The sequence below is a fragment of the Papaver somniferum genome, chromosome 1 (assembly GCF_003573695.1).
Source record: "Papaver somniferum cultivar HN1 chromosome 1, ASM357369v1, whole genome shotgun sequence".
Taxonomy (NCBI): Eukaryota; Viridiplantae; Streptophyta; class Magnoliopsida; order Ranunculales; family Papaveraceae; genus Papaver; species Papaver somniferum.
This window is the reverse complement of record NC_039358.1, coordinates 239489879-239511399: the sequence shown is the minus strand read 5'-3', so window position 1 is coordinate 239511399 and position 21521 is coordinate 239489879. Positions and strand designations below refer to the sequence as shown.

General features: G+C 35.8%; 1 protein-coding gene across 1 annotated transcript; it reads left to right on the top strand.

Moving 5' to 3' along the window:
* The first annotated feature begins 1750 nt into the window (after window positions 1-1750).
* LOC113274071 (protein FAR1-RELATED SEQUENCE 5-like) lies at window positions 1751-4579 on the top strand. The gene is made up of 4 exons (XM_026523589.1): window positions 1751-3382; window positions 3487-3579; window positions 3690-3784; window positions 4091-4579. The coding sequence occupies exons 1-4, from the start codon at window positions 1751-1753 to the stop codon at window positions 4113-4115; spliced, it is 1845 nt and encodes a 614-aa protein (XP_026379374.1). The 3' UTR covers window positions 4116-4579.
* The last annotated feature ends 16942 nt before the right edge of the window (window positions 4580-21521 follow it).

Below are 21521 nucleotides of genomic sequence, written 5' to 3'. Positions count from 1 at the left end.
AAATCTTTCTCCAACCCATTTGTATTTTGACCTTCTCTTTACCTAGGTGTAATCATATTTTTCTCAAGAGAATAACAAAGATTTTATTCGATAAAAAAACAAAAACTCATTTTGTGGAGGGAAACTCCATACAGTACGTCCGTTATTCTAAATCTCCCTTCCACCAGTCCATTTCTGTCGTAATACCTTAAGCTCATAAAAATAAAAACCTTAAAGTTGCAGCAGTCAATAGCTTACCTCCTGGTACATTTTAGAGCTTTACAAATGTGGTCTTAGACGGAGTATTCAACCAGTTCGGAATCAAAAAAAGTAAACAGATACTATCCGTTCTCCCTAACACCAATAGAGTAATATCATGATTCTCTGGATCATTATTAACAACAACATAACTATAAAAGGGAGAACATTAACTGATAAAATTTAATTTATTAATCATCGATGGAGATTCAATATATAAGAGAAGAGGTATTGATAATAAAACGTAAATACAGTTCCCCATTGATTCGCATCATGAAAAACGAGAAGGAAAATAAAGAAAAATAGAAAAGGGGGGTTTCACTTAACGAAGAAGAAAGGAAAAATATTTGTTAGTATATATTTAATTTTTTTAATTAAATTCCTTTCAACAAATTAAATATATTTTTAGCATAAAAATACTGATTAGGATCGATATAAATCCTCTTGGTAAACAAGAGCAATAATTCTATTCAACCCACTATTCTTGCTGATGTGTTCATATTTGTCGTTTTTATTTTCGTTTTCTAAATTTGGTAAAACACTAAAATCGGATCTTAAAAATTCTCACTACCATTACCGGCGCCAAAGAAGAAATCTATAGAAGAACTTGAAATCATCAAAAAAACTACGAACTACCATTGAAGAAGAACAAAAATACCACTAGGTAATCTATATGTTAATCTTGCATCATGATTTATTTTTTTATTAGGGTTTATAAATTTCTTATTTGATTAAGAAAAGGTGATAAACTCCTTATTTAATTTAAACCTAATGAAATTATGTTTCACTTGTTAATCACACATCTTTTGCTTGAGAATAACCGAGCATCGTTTTGTTCATAAATCTAACCCAATTGTATGCATGTGTACTTTTATATGTAACCATGGGTGAATCTCAATCGGCTAGCGAGGAACTTGAACAGAGCAATACTGCACTGGATGATGACAATGACCAAGGTGATCAGATTTTCTTGCCAAAAGTTGGTATGAAATTTAACAATGCTGATGACTTATTTGAGTTCTACCGTAGTTATGCATTCAAGGCGGGATTTTCTTGTAAGAAACGAACATGCAAGAGGGATCATCATGGAGTATTAAATTTTGTAACTTATTCTTGTACGAAAGAGGGGAAGAATCATTCAGTGTCGGACTCTCCATTAAATCTTCCTCCAACACAGAGAACTAATTATAAAGCAAAAATTTCAGCGAGATTATGTGAAGATGAAAAATGGATGATAAGCGGTGTTGCTCTTGAACATAACCATTTAAATAGTCCATCGAAATCTCGACATTTAAAAGGCCACAAAAGGATCGACACGGCTACAAAGAAGAAAGTTTTGGTGAACGACAAAGCAGGAATCAGGATATGTAATACCTATGGTGCATTAGCGGTTGAAGGTGGTGGATACGAAAGCCTCCCTATGATAAAAAAACATTGAGGAATATGGTTGCTAGAGAAAAAAATAGAACTTGGTGAAGGAGATGCTACAACACTTCTGGATCACTTTACAGACATGCAAAATAGGGATCCAAATTTCTTCTACAGAATGGGCATTGACAAAATGGGCGGTTTGAAGAATGTTTTTTGGGCTGATAATAGATGTAGAGAAGCCTACAAAGAATTTGGTGAAGTTGTCACCTTTGACACAACATACTTGACAAACAAGTATGCAATGCATTTTGCTCCATTTGTCGGGGTTAATCATCATGGGAAGTCAATTTTATTTGGTTGTGGCTTGCTTTCTAATGAGGAAAAAGAAAATTTTGCTTGGTTATTCAGATCATTTCTCGATTGTATGAATGGAATCGCTCCACAAAGTATAATTACAGACCAATGTAGTGCGATGAAATGGGCAGTTGAGAAAGTTTTCAAGGATACCAAACATCGTTGGTGTTTATGGCACATCATGAAAAAAATACCTGAAAAGTTGAGGAGGTATGAAAATTATTTAAGGATTAAATGTAGGATGAAAAAAGTTGTTTATGATACACAATGTCCAGCTGAATTTGAACAACACTGGAGTGAGATGTTGCAAAAGTATGAGAGCTTGAAACATAATAAATGGTTGAATAAATTATATGAGGAGAAACATCGATGGGTTCCTTGTTTTGTGAAGACCACTTTTTGGGATGGGATGTCGACTACACAACGATTCGAGAGTATGAATGCATTTTTTGACGGGTATGTTCATTCAAGAACGTCTTTGAAGCAATTCGTTGAAATATTTGATAATGCACTGGGATACAAAATGGAAAAGGAGCTTAAAGAAGATGCTAGATCGTTTTCAACAATTATTCCAACCTCAACTTCGTATAATATGGAGAAACAAATTCAAAGATTATACACTCATGCGAAGTTTAAAGAATTTCGTAATCAGTTGATACGGAAAATGTATTGCGAGATAATTGGTAGTCAAGATGAAATCAAAGATGGAGTCATGGTTCAAACTTATGACATACAAGAAGAAATTCACTACCAAAAACCACCAGAGGATAAAGAAGAAGTTGATGATGATGATGATGAATTGGTTGCATCAAATGAAGACATTACTTCACTAGATATGGGACATACTGCACCAATTGAAGAATCTGAATTTGAACCCGAACTTGATCCTGATATTGATTGGTCGATGAAAAAGATTATCTTTAAGGTATGGTTTCAGAAAAATGAATGCAAAGTCGATTGTAGTTGTCATAGATTTGAATTTCGTGGAATACTTTGCACGCATGCGATATGTGTGTTACTTCGTAATGATGTTTTACTAATGCCAGACAATTACATATTAAGAATATGGAGAAAAGATGTGAGCTTGTTACACACAAAGGTGCCAATAAATTCTGATAGTTGGTATTTGACTCCAGCAGAAAAACGTTACAAGGAGTTTTGTGATTATTTTGCAGAACTTGCAGATGTAGCTTCAAAGGATAGTGATAAGTGCAGTAATATCAAGAAATGGATACATGAAAAATTGATAGAAACAGTGGAAAAAGGATCTGGTATTGAAGAAGAAATAAACAACTCTGGTCAAGAGAATGAAGCTATAAAAGTAAGTAATCCTCCTCAAGCAAATACAAAAGGTAGGCCTTGTACTAACCGTTTGAAGCCTAAGCAATACAAAAGAAAAGCGAGAAAAGAAAACGTCAATGTAAGTTACTTATCCGTTTTCATACTATTTATGTTTTAGTGTCCTGAAGGTGTCTAATTTATTAGTCTGATGTTATTGAAATTTGATGTGCATTTATGTTTTAGACCAATGAACAAATACCGAGTCAACAAAGCTTGGTAAGTAATATTCAGCCATCGAAGAAAAGAAAAAGGAGTAGTAAGAAAGAAAACATCACTGTGAGTTTTTGATTCCTTTTGACTATCTATGCTTTAATTTCGTGAAAGTATTCAATCTGTTTGTCTTAAGTTATTTTATGCTTCGATGTTTATTTGTGAGACCACTAAAGAAATCCCAACTCAACAAAACACGGCGGGTGCATTTCAGTCATTGGGAGGAGCTGAAATCAATAATCTTAATAGAGGAGAGTACAGCCATTTATTGGTAAGACTTAAAAAATCTCTTTCTTTGAAACCTACTGAAAAAGTATTTGGTTCGCTAAACTGATGGTTTAGTACTGTATAATTCCTGGAAGTAGATTTTGTGCCATAATAGCTTGTCAGAGTACCTAAAACATGACTTTGGTTAGAGTTGTTGGATAGCTAAAATGACTATATTTACTTCCTGGCAATATTATATGGAATTTTGTTGAGTTGGTACCGTTGCATACCTATTGTTTCTCCCTAGTTATGTTGTGTTGGTTAAATTTGGTGAAACCTGACATACTTTTAAAAAAATTTATGTTTACAGCACTTATCTGAACTCCAAAGAGTAGGAAACATAGGAAATGCCACGATGCAGTTCCCCGGCACCACAAATTTTATCTTATGGAAACATTAGCAGCGTATATGAAACACCTTATGTTCATTCTGGGAATATTGCACCTGCACCAGGAGGACTCCCTGGACATTTTGAAAGTTTCTCGACTGCATTTGGAGTACCTCGTCCATGGAGAAGTCCATATTTGGAGAGTTGTGCACCAACGTACCAGGATACCAGGCAGTGGAGGATTTTTCCGAAGGCAACATTAGTTCTATACGGAAGTTCTATTTTTAACAATTTTATGAATCATATTTTCAATAAAGATGCGCAGTGTGACCCCTGAATGCGTTAGTTTACTTGTAGTTGGATGTTATCACTCTTAACAAGGTGCATTTTCTTCTTTTTTTCGAAGCATAAGGTATTTTTAGGTTCTGTTTTCTTTGGTTATGTTAAAACAATAGTGGAAAATTAGAAGGAATTCTTAAACATAACATTTCATACATATGATGTCTTACAACAGTGGGTCTTTGTAGTTTACATTTGACTTATCAAAAAAAAAACTTTGTAATTTACATTGTCAAAATAATGCACATTTCCACGCAACATACAAACAAGACCTTTCAAATCTATAACTTGGAAGAAGTTTTTCACCATCCTTCCTTGCAAAGAATATTTTAGAACACCGTGACTTGTAGCTATCTCATCTTTGTACTCATTTTGTTAATGATCATTTTGTGCGGATTTTATTGTCGCCTCTATCTCAGGCCTCCGGGAACAGCATCTCCATCAGAAAAAATCTAATTTGTTGACTTGTAATTCCACCTACTTAATCTGAAATAGTATTACTTACATGTTATTTTTTTATGTCTGCATCCACAAGATATAATTCAAATTCTGGCATTCTACATATTTTGGAGTTCCCCTCAATTGTCTCTGTCAATCTTTTTGTAGAAAAGTGAAGATCGAAATTGTTAACACTGGAGATGTTCAGAAACAATCTAGATGTTAGATCAAAAAATAAAATTAAAGAAAACTATTTGCAAGATACAACACTCAAATGAACAAGAACAACAACTAAATAATAACAAGAAAAGATAATAAAGAGTACAAGAGCAACTCTCACATGACGGAAGAAAAGAGGCTTATAAGCTGAGTAAGAAAACAAGTTGATCTTACTTGTTCAAGTGTATGATGTGCAAGATCAGTTGTTGAAATCATAACACTGGCAGCAAATGAACCAAGCTCAAGACTTAGCCCCAACTTATCGCTGCACTGAAACCAGATATAACAACTATTTCACGGTTATATATATACAAATGAAATTATTTTTCGTCGCCGTATGACAATCTTCGCAGATTCTTTGCAATGCGTATGTGTTACAGTGGTAGTAAAGGCTAGTGAAATAATAGTGCTTTACATCAGTATGTAAAAATGGCACAGGATAAAGAGTTTTAATCACCCTATGGTCCATCACTCTCTCTACTAAAATCAAACACCACCACTTTCACCTCCAATATGTTTACTGTACTCGAGTACTAAAATATGCTTTTAGGTTCTGATATAACTTGGATTTCAGTGGCATAGTTAAACTAAGGATTTGAATTCATTTGAAGAATATTAACTGTAGCATAGGTTGTCAATTTACTCTCTTTATGACACAAAGTTTGAACAGGTTATGCTTTCCACTAATTACAATTCCAACTCAAATTAGCAGGCTACTGTGAAACCTAATTTATTAGAATCCATTGCACAATTTCATGGTATTGTAGTTGTTTCTCACATAAAAGACTCCAATTCACTTACTGTATTAAATGAACAGGGAATTTACAGAGAGTGCAATTCGTTTCCTTCACCGATTCCAGCAGCTCATTCCATTCAATTTTCAAGACCATAAACAATATAATCTTTTATCAAATTCAATGGTAAGAACCTTTATCAATTAAGAAATAGCAAATTCACGGATTTTAAAATTAAAACTTTTACTCTTGAATTTAGATGCAACACTCATCTGATCAAGACTAAATACCTTGGTTTCATGGATCTGATGATTGAAATTTTGGATGATAAATGGAAGATTTTTTGTCTTGATCTTCTTTATCAGAATGCAATTGGCCGAACAATGGGAGAAATTCTGGCTTCTGATTTCTTCCATCTATTCAATCAAAAATCGAACTCATTATAATAGAGAAAGATATAAAATAAAAAGCCTATGTTATTCTGATTTTTTTTTATCTGGTGTTCGTAGCAAAGAGGGAGTAAAAGACACGAATAAACACGTTAGCATGAAAGAGAAAAAAATGAAAAGTACAAATGGCATGCCACGTATGCGGTGGGTTTGATGGTGGGTTAGAATAGTGAGTTGAATAGAATTATTGAAACAAGAGTTTGAGTTAGAAGATGTCTATAGGAAAACATGCCACCTCATCTCTACATTAATGGAAGAAATAAGGGCGGGAGAAAGATTTCAGGGAACATGAATGTGTATCCTACGTGGATGAAGACTTTTTCCCCCACATACATTCCATACGAGAGGCTCTAAAAGTATGTGGCCCCTTTTCACTAGTTGACTTGACACGTCTTACTTTTAACAAACGGTTTTGGTTCTTTAAACTTTAACTACCTATGTTTCACTCACCGAAGTACCCCTGGTTCATCAATTTTACCGGTTTAGTATTTCTGTTTATTAACTCCTAGATTTTCTCCAAAGTATTTTTTTTACATTAAATCTATAACTAACTTCTTATTATGGATCGTTTTAAGATTATTTTTTTTCGAGGAAATGTACTCTAGTATCCTGTACGAACACTTGAGTTTGATTTAGTCATCATTGTAGAAAAGAAGTTTTTGATTAACTTATACTTTACAGCTTTATAGTCAAGGTATACATCCTCGACACTAGGCCTTGTTAGTGTGTGTGAACGTACTGTATGTCAACCCGACTCCTATCGTTCTTCTTTAAATTCATCACCTTTAAGTTACTTAAGTACTGCTATTTTGGTAGCGTTGATACTCTTTTCGACACATGCATATCACACCTACAATTTTGCTTATATTGTAGATAATTTAAGCACTAACTAATCTACCGTTTCGTTTCAATCACTTTTTATATTTACACTTAATTTTTTTTGTGTGTGGCCTTTATATCATTGAGGTGCTTCCTTTGCTTTTACTGTCCAAAGGGTTTCCTACCATCGACACTACATGAACATTAATTGATGCTAAGTGTTTTTCTTAAGTATCGTATCTAATGATTTAAAATGAAACTAACTTATTAAAGGTAGCATAGGTTGCCATGTGAAAGAGAGTGTGACGGAATTGTATAAGATTATGTTAATTGAAAATCTTCACAGCAGTATGCGGTGCTAATCAATGGTGTGTGAGCTCTATATCTCTCCATGTTGAATTCCTCACGAGATTCTTGTTCAAAGGACCAATCACCAACGAATACTAGTTGAGAAGTATCAAGATTCATGCATGTATATAGACCAGAAGAAAAAACCCCGCGTGTACAAGAATTGTGTAAGGATTACTGACTATAAGTAAGGGTGTGTGCCTACAATGATATTACAGCTTACATAAAAAAGACGGGTTCTATTCTAAAAAGCTGGTAAGATCATATAGAAATATGAGGTGCACTTTGGAAAGAGGGAAGGAAATGATTGAGCTTTCTCGGGCAAAAGCAGAAGTTAGGTTATCAAGGGTATCTAGGAAAAGAAATAATAAGTAGTTACATTTTACTTTACCACAACAGTTCGGCGGTTTTCCGTCTCTTTAAATGAAACGTGTTGTCAACTTGTGAAAAGGGGCCACATACTTTTAGTACGTGGCCCGTCCACATCGTAGCCGGCGTGGGTAACGAGAGCCCAAAAAAACCAAAAAGATCTACCATAAAAACAATATTCATAGTATTATCGTTGTCTAAGTCAACCGAAGTCTTTACACAACGCCACTTTGACTTCAAGCGCTGTTGTCTAAGTCAACTAAAGTCCAGCTACAACGTCAACTTGATTTTAGTCAACGACACATTCCGTTTGTGATGGTTTTGGGATATTGGGTATTTGTTTCGTCACAATACGTCTTAGAAACAGATATACAGGCAATCCCATAAGAGAAGGAAAAAATAAAAATAAAGAATAAGCGGCCTCATACCTTGCGGAGACGATTCTTTTCTCCACATAGCATAAGTTATCTAGTCCAATCATCAATTAAAGAAAGTGGTGTGCTGTGAATTAGGGACCCCACTATTTCGACCACTTAATAACGTTTAGCCCATAAAGAGGCTCAAGAGATAATTTAGACTCGGGTTTAATCGAATAACTAATATCTAAGGCCTGAAAGAAAAAAGAAAAAGAACTTTGAATCTCACTTTATGTCGTGTAGGACAAAACCTAAAAGAAAGAAAAAAGAATCTCAGTCGTGAACCGGAGACTCGGAAGTCCATATACTAATAACTTGTGTAACTAACGTGAAAACAAACGGGAATGCTATTCCGCACTCTCAATCCTAGTTAGTAATTCGCTCAATAATACGTGAATCATTCGCGAAGTATTCAGAACCACGTAAAATCGCCTACGATTCACGAATTAGCCGAACACCGAACATGATATGCGTGTATTCTGGACTTCCAGAATAGTCCGCGTCTTTTTCGGATTCGCGAGTCATCCGCTGGATTAATACGGACACGTCACTGTATACATTTCGGGACCGGGTAATGATATTAATCGAGTTGGGCCAAGCCCATCCATGATTTCCCTCTTTGTGTATGAACGGTTTTTTGGGACTAGCCTTTTTTTTGGAGGACCATTGTTTTATTTTGGGTAAGATATTAGAAGTAATTCTAGGTCACCCCTTATCCAAATATTTATATTAATATTAAAATTATCCTCCTGATTATTTTTGTATAATGATTAGTTAGTGTGATTAATCATTGATTAAGGTTAAATTGATAGATTGTTTTTTTTAAAAGTAGAATTATTGAGTGACTAAAGTGATAGAAGAAGAAGAAGATGGAGAAAAAAATCATTTTGAGATGGGTGAATATGGAGAAAAAACATCCTCTGGGTACCGAAGTATGCTTGTAACTTGGTGAATGTTGTTATAAATGGCCTAAAATATCTTCAAAATCAAAATTGTAACAAAAAAATTTCAACCAGGTCAACAAAGTTCGGTTAGATTATATGAAGAACATGTAACCGAACTTTCTGTAAATGCAGTTCGGTTAATAAATCCAAAATGACAGGCAACCGAACTAGAGCTTTAATGGAGTTTTTGTTTGTTCGGCTAGCTGATGAAAAATCAAATGTAACCAAACTACTATGCTTGAGTTTACAGAGTTTGTTCGGTTCAGTCGACTCGACCACGTTGTAACCGAACTTTAAACAACAGAGTTCGGTAAGTTCGCAAAAAAAAATTGCGATTAAACCGAACTCAACATTTGGCTATACAGAGAAGAGTTCGGTTTTGAAATTATTTTTGCGAGTTAACCGAACTCATTATATAGGTTTTCTGAGTAAAGTTCAGTTAGGATTTTTTTTTGCGATTAAACCGAACTCAACATTTGCCTATATAGAGAAGAGTTATGTTTTGAAATTATTTTTGCGACTCAACCGAACTCAGGTGTTCGGTTAGGCAAAAAAAAAATTTCTTAGCCGAAGTGTTCTTCGTGTTCTTCATTTTTAAAAGTTCGGTTGTAAGACTAAGGGTTTTTTTCAAAATTATCCTAACTGAACTGTAACCTCCAAATTCAACATATTTTGATGACTAGGGCTCAAAATTTCAATCAAAAACGAATTAGAAGTAATGGGTTTGTGGGAAAATATTTATGGATAGGTTTGTTTATAAAAGATTGATTAATCGACGACGATGAAAATTTGATGATTTTGATTAGATTTGTATACGATCAGGTTTAGATGATCATATATTGATGAAGAAGAGAAGAAGAAAAATTGTAGAATAGAGGAAGAAGAAGTTGTAAGTTAGTTATAATTTTAATTAGGTAAAAGGGTAAACTAGTCATCTCCACCTTTTAGGACACCCCTTATAATTATAAGGAAGGTGGCCTAATAAAACCATGGTCCCCTCAAAAAAACCATGGTCCCTAAAAAAATCATTCTTGTGTATACATTTCGGGACCTCGTAATGATATTAATCGAGTTGGGCCAAGCCTATCCATGATTTCCCTCTTTTGTGAAAGTTTTGCAAAAATATGAGCGTGAGGAGTGTCGAACCCTCGCACAGCAGGTCATATACTAGACTCCAACCATTAAACCAGGCTGTAACATCTAACAAAACTTCCTATATTAGTTAATTTAATCATATTTTCTATGCCACCCTACACGCCAGAACTCTTTTCATATAATTTAATATAGCCGAATTTTGAGCGCCGTATTAGTATATCCCAAAAGCGAATTATACACGTACGTATGCGGTTCCGAATTATTTCCGTATCACGAACCGTTGACCGAACTTTTGAACGAATTTAACTTTCACGGATTCATATAATACTCGTACGTATGCACGTTCCGTAGGTTTCTCGAATCCCGAATTACTAACTAGGCTCTCAATAGCACTCTAGTCCCGAATTTCAATTTTCAAGTGGAGATCAAAAATGAAGACAAATGAAGAGAGATGAATTATTTTTAGTTGTTGCAGAGAATGAAGACCGAAGGGTGAGAAAGTGCACACGTTTAATTTTAAGCTTTAGGTATCACGTGGGCTTCCACAACCACTGACCACGTCAGCCCGTGCTGTGAGTAGAGTGCTATTGAGAGTGTGGAATAGCATTTCCGGAAAACAATTAATCAGTTCTAGGATCACACTGTTTAATTACGGCATAAAGTTCTTCGGTATTCTAATTTTGTACCCAATAACTCTCGGATTAGACAAATCTATGAAAGCATAAGTACTGATCAGATTGAACTTTCATCCCGAAAAAATAATAAAAAATCAATATGATTATCATGAGTAAAATACATTAACTGGTTATGTACTACTCATGATTCCCGATCACTTGATAAATTAAAAAAAAAGGCTTTTTACAAATTTAGCCCGACTAAACTGGAGCCTATGTAAGGGTGCACAGGAACCGAGCCGGACCGACGGACCGTCCCGGAACCGGTGGAACCGTACCTGTTTTGGTACCGAACCGAGAAAGGGGGTACAGGTACCGGTCCAAAAAATAGGAACCGGGGCTAAGCAGGTACAGGTACACGGTCCTTCCTTAATCCCGTACCGTCCCGGACCGAATGTACCGAATGTATTATAACCATTGGATTTAGGGGTAGTAGACTACTAATAGCTATTAGATCTAGAGTGGGGTATATAAAAAAACTTTGCTAGGGTTCCCCATTTTCTTCTTTATTTTCTCATTGGCTTTCACAGAACTCACACTTGGAGGATCAGGGGAGGATGTCCATTTTGTTGCGGGCTTATTTGGTACTCCAGCTTTCAGATCATGAACTTCTCTACCCACATCTCTAACTACAACTCCATTATTACTACTTCTGCTGCTTCCTCTTTTTAGCTGATGGAATTTTTGATCATTTAGGATACTAATTATGTTTTCAAAATTATTTTCATATTTTGTTTTGATCGGAAATATTCGCTTCCATATTGATTAGAATACGAAGCATATCTTCAATTTTAGACCAAGTATTCCTCAGAAAGAATCTGTTCAAGTACTCATCCAATTCACATATCAAGTCTCATCGCCTCTTTCTCAATTGATACTACGATGATTTTTTTGGTCTGGAACCGAGATTAGTACCGGAACCGTATCTGGTACCGACGTGTACCTAATGGTACCGGAACCGATGTACAAGGTACAGGTACCGGTCCAAAATTTTGGAACCGAGGTTAGGGAGGTACAGGTACTCGGCCTCGGCAAGAACCGAGCCGAACCGTACCGTGTGCACCCTTAAGCCTATGCCATTTAACTGGGGCCTATGGATTTTTTCATCCACCCCATAAAGAATGATAAGGAATGTCTAAGTTTGATGAAACTACCATTTTATCCTCTATCAAATATTAATACTACTAATTTGTCCGCATCAAATCCTAATCATAAAATTAAAAACTAAAATCAAAATCATAAAACTAAAATCAAAATCAAAATCATAAAACTAAAATCACAAAATTAAAAACTAAAATCAAAATCAAATTCATTTCCATCTCCACTTCAACTGATTCTTCTTCTTTTCTTCTCAACCCAATCCTATAAACTAGGTTTTAGTAACATAAAATTGCTCAAAAATTGCTCAAAAATTGAAAATTTTGAAATCAAATTTTTCCTGATTTATCAGAATCGGTTAACGTTAATGTATATGTGATCCGATTGCAAATAAAAACGGTTTATGTTCATGCCCAGAAAGAACGATTGTCCTTGATATGTTTTCTGGTTCGAGAAATTTGAACCAGAATCGGATTACATTAGCACTTATAAAAACCGATTGTTGATGTATAATGTTAGAATCAGATTTTGTATGTGTGTCGAGTAAACCGATTGTTGTTCTCAATTTTTCTGTATCTTTTTTTTTGTTAGAATCGGATTACATGAGCATTCGAATAAACTGATTCCTGTTGTGCAATGTCAGGAATCGGGTTTTTACATATGTATCGTGTAAACCGATTCTGGTTAACCCATTTTTTTCCAGTTAATGCTCGATCACAAAATGAGTATGAAATCATACTCGATTTCATTACTCGATTTCATTTCGATTAAAAATGAAAATGAAAACTATATGCTTTTACCCAATTTGAAACTTTATACTCGAATTGAAAACGAGTATAACTTTATACTCGAATTGAAAACGAGTACAACTTCTTAAGCAATTTGAAACTGAGTATGAAGTCATACTCATTCTTAACTCGGATATAGAATGAATTTTAATTTTATTTGATGTTTAACAACAAATAATCACAGATAAAAATGAAAAAATTTACTCACAATCGGTTTATGTTCATGCCTATATAAACCGATTCTTGATAATCAATTGATACCACTAAGAACATAAACCGATTCTGAGTTGGTGTTCTTCAAAAAAAAAAATCAAATTTTAAAATTTTTTCAAGTTCAAGGGATTCATTAACACACTTTAATTTCAGATCTAACACGATATTTTACCACTAATCCCCGAATTAACACTAATTAATTAAGAGTAAATTAGCCATTAAAAAATAGTTGGTAAGGGGTTTCTATGGATTACTTCTTAATGACCCTACTTTGTCACGTAGCTATAGGCCCCAATTAAGTGGCTTAGGCCCCAATTTAGCCAGAAAATCTAGGCCTGTTTTTTTTATGGTTTACAAAACTAAGCCTCTTTTTTTTCTTACAAAACTAGGCGTTATTTGAACAAAAACAGTGGACGGAAAGTTAGCACCGTTAAGTGTACCTAAAAAGACTTATTAGTCCTTTGAATGGTAATTGTAACCCAACTAGACGGGTTGACTCTGTACACGTGGAATCTGAATGCCTCGTCGACACTGTACAAGTCATCGGTTTAGCCACATGGCACTTCATACGTGGCACTCCATGAATAGAAGTGCTTTGTTTTACATACAAAAAGTAATCTTATTTCATCAAACCTGTTTCATTACTTCCTGTCTTCCTCAACAAATGAAACACAAATTCTAACAAAACTCAGATTTTAAACATAAAGAGTACCATTAAAAGGATAAAAGCAGCCAAAATCAATTTTATCCAACAAATTATCAAGCACTATGTGCACACCTACAAAATTCACATCATTCAAATGAAAATACCTCAAATCACTTCAAAATGTCACCACATCATTACCCATCATTCATAACACTATATAGATTCCTTCTTGCAAGATACGGAACAAAATCTTCATCAGTTCAAGCGAAATTCTACATACTTACCTTTGAGCATCATCACTAAAACCATTCTCTCCATACACGACCATTAAACCTGGTAGTAACCCACATCTACAGACTTCCCTTTTGAGCTTCAAAATTCGCCTCAAACCCATCTGCCATACATACAAATCAAGTTCAAACCCTGCAGAACAATCCACCAATATCCATGGAAAAGAACCACAAAGCTTGGTTCAATCATTAGTCGGTCAAGCTCTTAAACGAACACATGGTGTGAATAAATCTGGTAATGAAAAGATATCCCCTTTTTGATGTTGTATGAGCCGCCTTCAACCTGCAATTTCACATTCATCACAAACCACAACCATATAATCATTCAAACACACTAACACTGCAGTAAACCCCTTCCAAAATTCCCATGAGAATTGTTAGTAACAACTTCAGTTCTTCATCCGTTCAACTGATCTTTACAGCTTCAAATCCAACCAAATTAGTCACAGCAAACACTAAAATCTTGAGTTACTTCTGTTGCCCCTTGCTAAATTCACCCAACAAGAGCAACAGAGAACAGTCTCGTTCATTGATTTTCTGGCAGCAACTCAAGCTCAGATGTAACTCAAGTTGATTTGATGATTTTCTCATTCATTGTCGACAACTCCATTTTCTCATCAAATCAACCCTTGAATTTCTTATACGAACTCTCAATTAGCAAACCCATCACCAAAAATCATTTCAATTCCTCATCAATTTCATCTTAAATGCAGATAACCACATGACCCTAATTTCTTTGTAACATCTCCAACTAGAGTCAGATTGCAAATTCGACTAAAACCCAACTCAAATCCACCATCAACTGCTTGTATTTCTTCACCATCTCTCAAATCAACTGCAAGTCATCCATTTATCAGCTCGCAACCAAAATCAAAACCCCTTTTGCAGCTCGTCTTCAACATCCCCCACGTTTTCTACAACTACCACTATCTTTCTCTGAAATCATCTCAAACTCTACGTTAACAATCAATCAAAAAATTGATTTAGGTGAACCAGAGAGAAGAAGGAAGAAGAAAATGAAAATCGATCTCTCTTTTCTGCTATTAGATGGGTTATCATCTAACCATCTAAGCATCTAGACCATCCAATTTCTCTGAGATCTGGATATCTCAGATTACTGGTTCTGAGACAGACACGTGTGACGTTAATTGCTATGGATGTGCATCGCAACCGTTCAATTATCTTCGAGATTTCATCTATTTTAGATTAGGCTTTCATATCGGCACACGTGGACGAGATTTACTATGGTATTGATACTCTCCAGAAAGGGCAGTTTAGTAATCTTAACACCTTCAAGAGATATCTCTATACGAGATTTTGGCGAGATAGTCAACACGAAAAATTGACTGAGGTAACATATTTGGATGGACTCCGTTTGATAGGCTTAAATTTGTAAGAAATAAAAAAAAGAGGCATAGATTTGAAAACGAGGGTCCAAAACAGGGCCTACAAGTGTATATATTCCTTAAAAGAAAATTTAAGAAAAAAAAAACTAATTATGAATTGTACCTCATATATATAATCTTATTTTGCCTATTAAGACAAACAATAATAGTATGAGGATTACGAATAAAACTAAAAAAAAATAGGGTTTAAAGAAGAAAAAAAAATCTTTAATTAGCACTCAGTGATTAAAGCCACTTCATGATAACGTCTTGTAAATAAAGAAGGAGACACAAAGTAAAGAGAAGAAGAGGGTAGAGGGGAGACACAAAGTAGAGGGGAAGAAGGACAGAAATTTATATTCATGTGCATATTAGACAAACATTAGAGCCTCTATTTATAGGGATAAACACAAGGGCATCCCAAATTCCCAATAATAAACGAGATTTACCCTTGATATTCTTAACATCATTACACGTTTATAACAAAACCATTTGAATTGGATTTAACCACTATTTATAGGCAGAAAACAAATCTACATGTCATGATTTGTAGCTCAAATAACCACCTAGATTTATCTTTATCTCATAGAATTTGTAGTTATCTAAAAAAAAAACTACCTACATTTGTACTTAGCTCCCCAATATTTGTATATATTATGAAAGATCAATGGTTCTCTTCATAAATTTGTGCACATCTTGAAAGATTCATGTCTATCTTGTCAAGATTTGTATTTATGTTAGTAGATATGATCTGTGTGATCTATCTTCATAGATCTATATATATATTGAAAGATACATGTCTATCTTCTCAAGATTTATAGCTATCGCATAATATCCATGTTTATCTCTTTTGAGATTTGTATTTATCATAAACTAGTTTCCATAATAAACCATTTGGCCTCCACAATAATCTCAACTGGGCTTCCATAATAAGCCAAAGCTGGTTTTTTTAGAACGAGTTTTTGGGCACAACTGTATTTTTTGGGCGGACCATGATTTTATTAGGCCACCTTCCCTATAGTTATAAGGGGTGTCCTAAAAGGTGGAGATGACTACTTTACCCTTCAACCTAATTAAAATTATCAAATTTCATCGTCGTTGATTCATTAAATTTTCATCGTCGATCAATCTTTTGTGAACAAACCCGTCTATAAGTATTTTCCCACAAACCCATTACTTCTAATTCGTTCTTGATTGAAGTTTTGAGCAGTAGTCATCAAAATAGGTTGAATATGGAGGTTACAGTAGTAAGTTCGATTAGGATAATTTGAAAAAAAAAACCCTAATTTTACAACCGAACTTTAAAAAGATGAAGAACACGGAGGACACTTCGGCTAAAAATGTTTTTCTGTTTCTAACCGAACGCCTAGGTTCGGTTGAGTCGCAAAAAAAAATTCAAAACCGAACTCTTCTTTGTATAGCCAAATGTTGAGTTCAGTTAAATCGCAAAAAAATAAATTCTAACCAAACTTTACTCTGAAAACCTAAATAATGAGTTCGGTTAAGTCGCAATTTTTTATGCTAACCGAACGAAGAGTTCGACAATGTTTTAAAAACGTTGCGATCATGACAAACCTATAGATGTTTAGTGCATGGAAAAACTAAGGGTTCGGCCGAATGAATGGTTTGTACAGATTTTGCGAACCCTCTGAACTCTGTTGTTTAAAATTAGGTTACAACGTGGTCGAGTCGACTGAACCGAACAAAACTATGGAAACTCAAGCATAGTAGTTCGGTTACATTTGATTTTTCATCAGCCAGCCGAAAAAACAAAAACTCCATTAAAGCTCTGGTTCAGTTACCTGTGTATTTTGGATTTATAAACCGAACTGCATTTGTAGAAAGTTCGGTTACATGTTCTTCATCTAATATAACCGAACCATGTTGACCTGGTTGAAAATTTTTCTTTACAGTTTTCATTTTGAAGATATTTTAGGCCATTTATAACAACATTAACTAAGTTACAAGCATACCTCGGTACCCAAAAGATATTTTTTCTCCATATTCACCCATGGGTCGTGATGTCCCGCACGACAGCGCATAGCAACGTCCTAAGCTAGCGGATTTCAACGTCTAAGATTATACTTTTGACAGCTAAGATTATAGATGTAATTATCCTTCACCTTTCCGGATAAAGTAGTGGGTACAGCTGCAGTCAAAAATTGGGTTTATTTCAGGTTGCCCCTTACAAAATAAACGGTGATAAGCAACATTTCGTATGGTCATATTTAAACTTCTGACCACTTTTCCGATATTTGTTTTCTGCAGATTCTCTCTCTTTTTTTTTTTACAAAAGTTTTAAAGAAGATTTTTGGGCCTATTAGTTTGAAAGGTTTTTCTTGGTTTTCTCCTTGGTTTAGACCCACCTCGTATTTTGGCTAGTTTTATCGGGTTCTTTCAATTTTTGGACTCCTTCTGTCGAAGGTAAACCCTCCTAGAGAAAATGGTTTTCAGTTTTTTATCGGTGCTTGAGGGAATTAAATTTATACTTTTTATATTCGAACAAAGTTATCTTTTTTTCTAGGCGGTTGGTTTCAAAATCGTCTTCGTCGGGAGGTATTTCTATTTTGGTCTAATCCATCAGATTTTTACATGCCTCTTATACCCATATTCTCGACTACTCCAGGTCTCGCTTTCGGTGCAGGTAAAACACTCCAGCATTCCAATTTTCCTATCCACACTATTCTGATCTTTAGTTTTGATAGTTCATATTCGGTGATTTGTTTTAATCTCTTCAAAAGTCCAATTATAAATTAGAAAGTTGTTTTCAATTTTATCCATATTAACTTTTCTAAAGTCTAGCCATAATATCCAGCGTAATTTAACTAACTATTCTAAAATAAAATTTTCACCGACCATTTAAACCTTCTCATGTACACCAAGTAATACCCAACTTCATTCTCCATTTCCCATCCAATTTCAACCCACAAATATGACTATTCTCGCTTGGAATTGTCAGGGTTTAAACCAACCAACAACAATTCAACACCTTCGCGGACTTATCTTGATGTATGAACCAACTATTTTGTTCCTTTCGGAAACATTAGCCAATGATATTCAAATGCTGCGCATCGCGCAAACACTACAATTTCAAAACCATTGCTCCGTTCCTAAATTAGGTAGAAGGGAGGGCTTGTGTCTATTATGGAAAAGCGAGGTTAATGTCCAAATCATCTTGAAGTCCAAAAACTACATCCATGTGCTCATCACACCTCCAGCTCCATCCCATCCTTGGCTTTTCACAGGTATGTATGGCCCTCCACACCCAGACCCAAGGAAAATCTTTTGGGAAGACTTCCCAACAATTTTTCCCAACTCTTCGACACCTTGGATACTCTTGTGAGACTTCTATGAAGTGATGGACCAATCAGAGAAAAAAGGAGGCAGGCCAGTCACTTATGCACAAATGCAACCTTTTCTCAACTTAATGGATCATACGGGATACATTGATCTTGGTTTCAGAGGGGATACATTCATATGGACGAACAATCAACAAGGCCAGGACAACATCCAGGAAAGACTCGATCGAGAAATAGCAAACAATACTGGAGAACTGCCAACCCTCACGCTGGAGTCACTCATCTTCCGCGAATAGCGTCAGATCATGCTCCTATTCTACTTCAGACAAAAGCTTTATATTGGCAAGGAAACAAGAATTACAAATTTGAGCACTTATGGCTATCTCATCCTCAGCTTCATCAAGTAGTTAAATCGGTATGGGATAATCTAAATGACTCGGATCCACCCTTAAACCTCCAGCTCAAACTCATATCAACCAGCGAAGCCTTAACAGAATGGAACAAGATCAACTTCGGTCACCTTCCCACATTGATTAAAAAATCGACCGCGAAAATCAAAGCAGCCCAACATCAATTTGCGACGCAAACTGGTATTGAACTGGAAAATTGGATTCAACAAGAAAAGCAACTTCGAATTGAACACCTAAATCTACTTGATTGTCATGCAACTTACTGGCAACAGAGATCCAGAATCCAATGGCTTCAATCTAGAGACCGCAACACAAATTTCTTTCATACCAAGGCTACAATTCATAGAAGCTGTAACAACATACAACAACTCCAGGATCATCAAAACAACTGGATTACAGATAAGGCAGAAATTATCGATCTCATGATTGAGCACTTCACAGATCAGTATACTGCACCCAATACAGTAATTGACGAAAGCCTATTTGAAGCAGTATCACCAAGGTTAACCTCTCAACAATGTAATATGCTAACAACTGAAGTGACTCCCGAGGATATCAAAGAGGCGCTTTTCTCAATAGGATCGGAACGTGCCCCAGGACCGGATAGATACCAGTAAGTTTTTTAAAGTTTTTTGGGAAACAACCCAACCGCAGCTTATTGAGATGGTTCGAAGTTTCTTTACTTCCCTTAGTATTCACCCTCTCATGAATCATACTAATCTCACGTTAATCCCAAAGATTGATCACCCCTCAAAACCATCCCAATTTAGGACAATAGGGTTATGTAATGTCACGTATAAAATCATTTCAAAGATACTGGTGAATCGCATAAGACCTATACTCCCATTTTTGATAAGTCCATATCAGAGTGCCTTTGTGCCACAAAGATCCATTCACGACAACATAGCCATCGCTGCCGAACTTTTTCATTACATCATAACCTCAAACCGCACTAGGGATCCTAAAATATCTCTTAAACTAGATATTCAAAAATCTTACGACTCATTGGACTGGGGTTTCATTAAACAAGCTTTCGCCAGGTTAGGCTTCGCATCTACCTTCGTAGATTATATTATGCTATGCGTATCAACAGTAACCTACTCAATCAATATCAACGACACTCCTCATGGGTACATCACTCCAACTAGGGGGATAAGGCAAGGAGATCCTCTCTCATCCTATATATTTATTATATGCGCGGAAATACTATCCACAAATTTGGGAATCCTTGAAAACCAGGAAAAGATAGAAGGGCTCCGCATTTCCCAGAAGGCCCCGCCAATACTACATCTCATGTACGCAGATGACTTATTAATAACATATAAAGCAACTCCGGAAGGCACCAAACATCTGCTACAAGCTTATGGAAATTCGGCGGGTCAACACATCAACACATAGAAATCCACAATCATCCATCATCCGAAGCTAGAACACCACCAACTAGATGAACTAAAACAAGCCTTCAATATGTCAACAACATCAAACCCCCCCCCCCCCCCCCCCACACACACACACACACACACACACACACACACACACCTACCTAGGAGTACAATTTAAACATGTACGCAGATGACTTATTAATAACATATAAAGCAACTCCGGAAGGCACCAAACATCTGCTACAAGCTTATGGAAATTCGGCGGGTCAACACATCAACACATAGAAATCCACAATCATCCATCATCCGAAGCTAGAACACACCAACTAGATGAACTAAAACAAGCCTTCAATATGTCAACAACATCAAACCCCCCCCCCCCCCCCCCCCCCCCCCCCCCACACACACACACACACACCTACCTAGGAGTACAATTTAAACATGGGAGATACTAAGTGCCTAAACCAAGCTGGCAGATTCGCACTCATAAAATCGTCCCTTACTCCTACAGTCAATCACCTCATGCAGACACAAGCCCTTCCTTCACACATCCACAAAAAAATAGATCGTATTACAACAAATTTCTTCTGGGGTCATGACTCTTCCATCAAGAAGCTCCACCCACTAGGAAGGGACAAGCTATATAAACCCAAAGTTCAGGGAGGGCTAGGCATCAAAAGCAGCAAGGAGCACAACAAAGAACTTCTCATGAAACGAATATGGAACATTTACGAAAAGCCTACCTCTGTTCTAGCCACATTATATAATGCAAAATACCTCAAACATACACCCATTTTCGAAAAAATCCCTCCTCTCCCGTCATCTCCAGTCCACAATGGAGACAATTGGCATCGCTCATACCAACCTTTAAAAATCATCTCTTCCATCAAATTGGGGACGGAGTAAACACCCCTATTCAATCAAACCGGATTCCACAATTCAATAACAACATTAACCCAGTGTTGTGCTATCCCATTCAATCGGTTGCTGACATCATCGACCCGTCAACAAGGAACTGGAATCATGATAGGCTGAATCTACTTCCCCAACCCATAGTT

What these genes read in the sequence shown, in the direction of transcription:
- LOC113274071 (XM_026523589.1), top strand. Translation starts at nt 1,751, where the DNA reads ATGCAAAATAGGGATCCAAATTTCTTCTACAGAATGGGCATTGACAAA. An exon ending in CGAGAAAAGAAAACGTCAAT is followed by an intron (nt 3,383 to 3,486) that starts GTAAGTTACTTA and finishes TTTATGTTTTAG; the next exon opens with ACCAATGAACAAATACCGAG. An exon ending in GAGAGTACAGCCATTTATTG is followed by an intron (nt 3,785 to 4,090) that starts GTAAGACTTAAA and finishes TTATGTTTACAG; the next exon opens with CACTTATCTGAACTCCAAAG.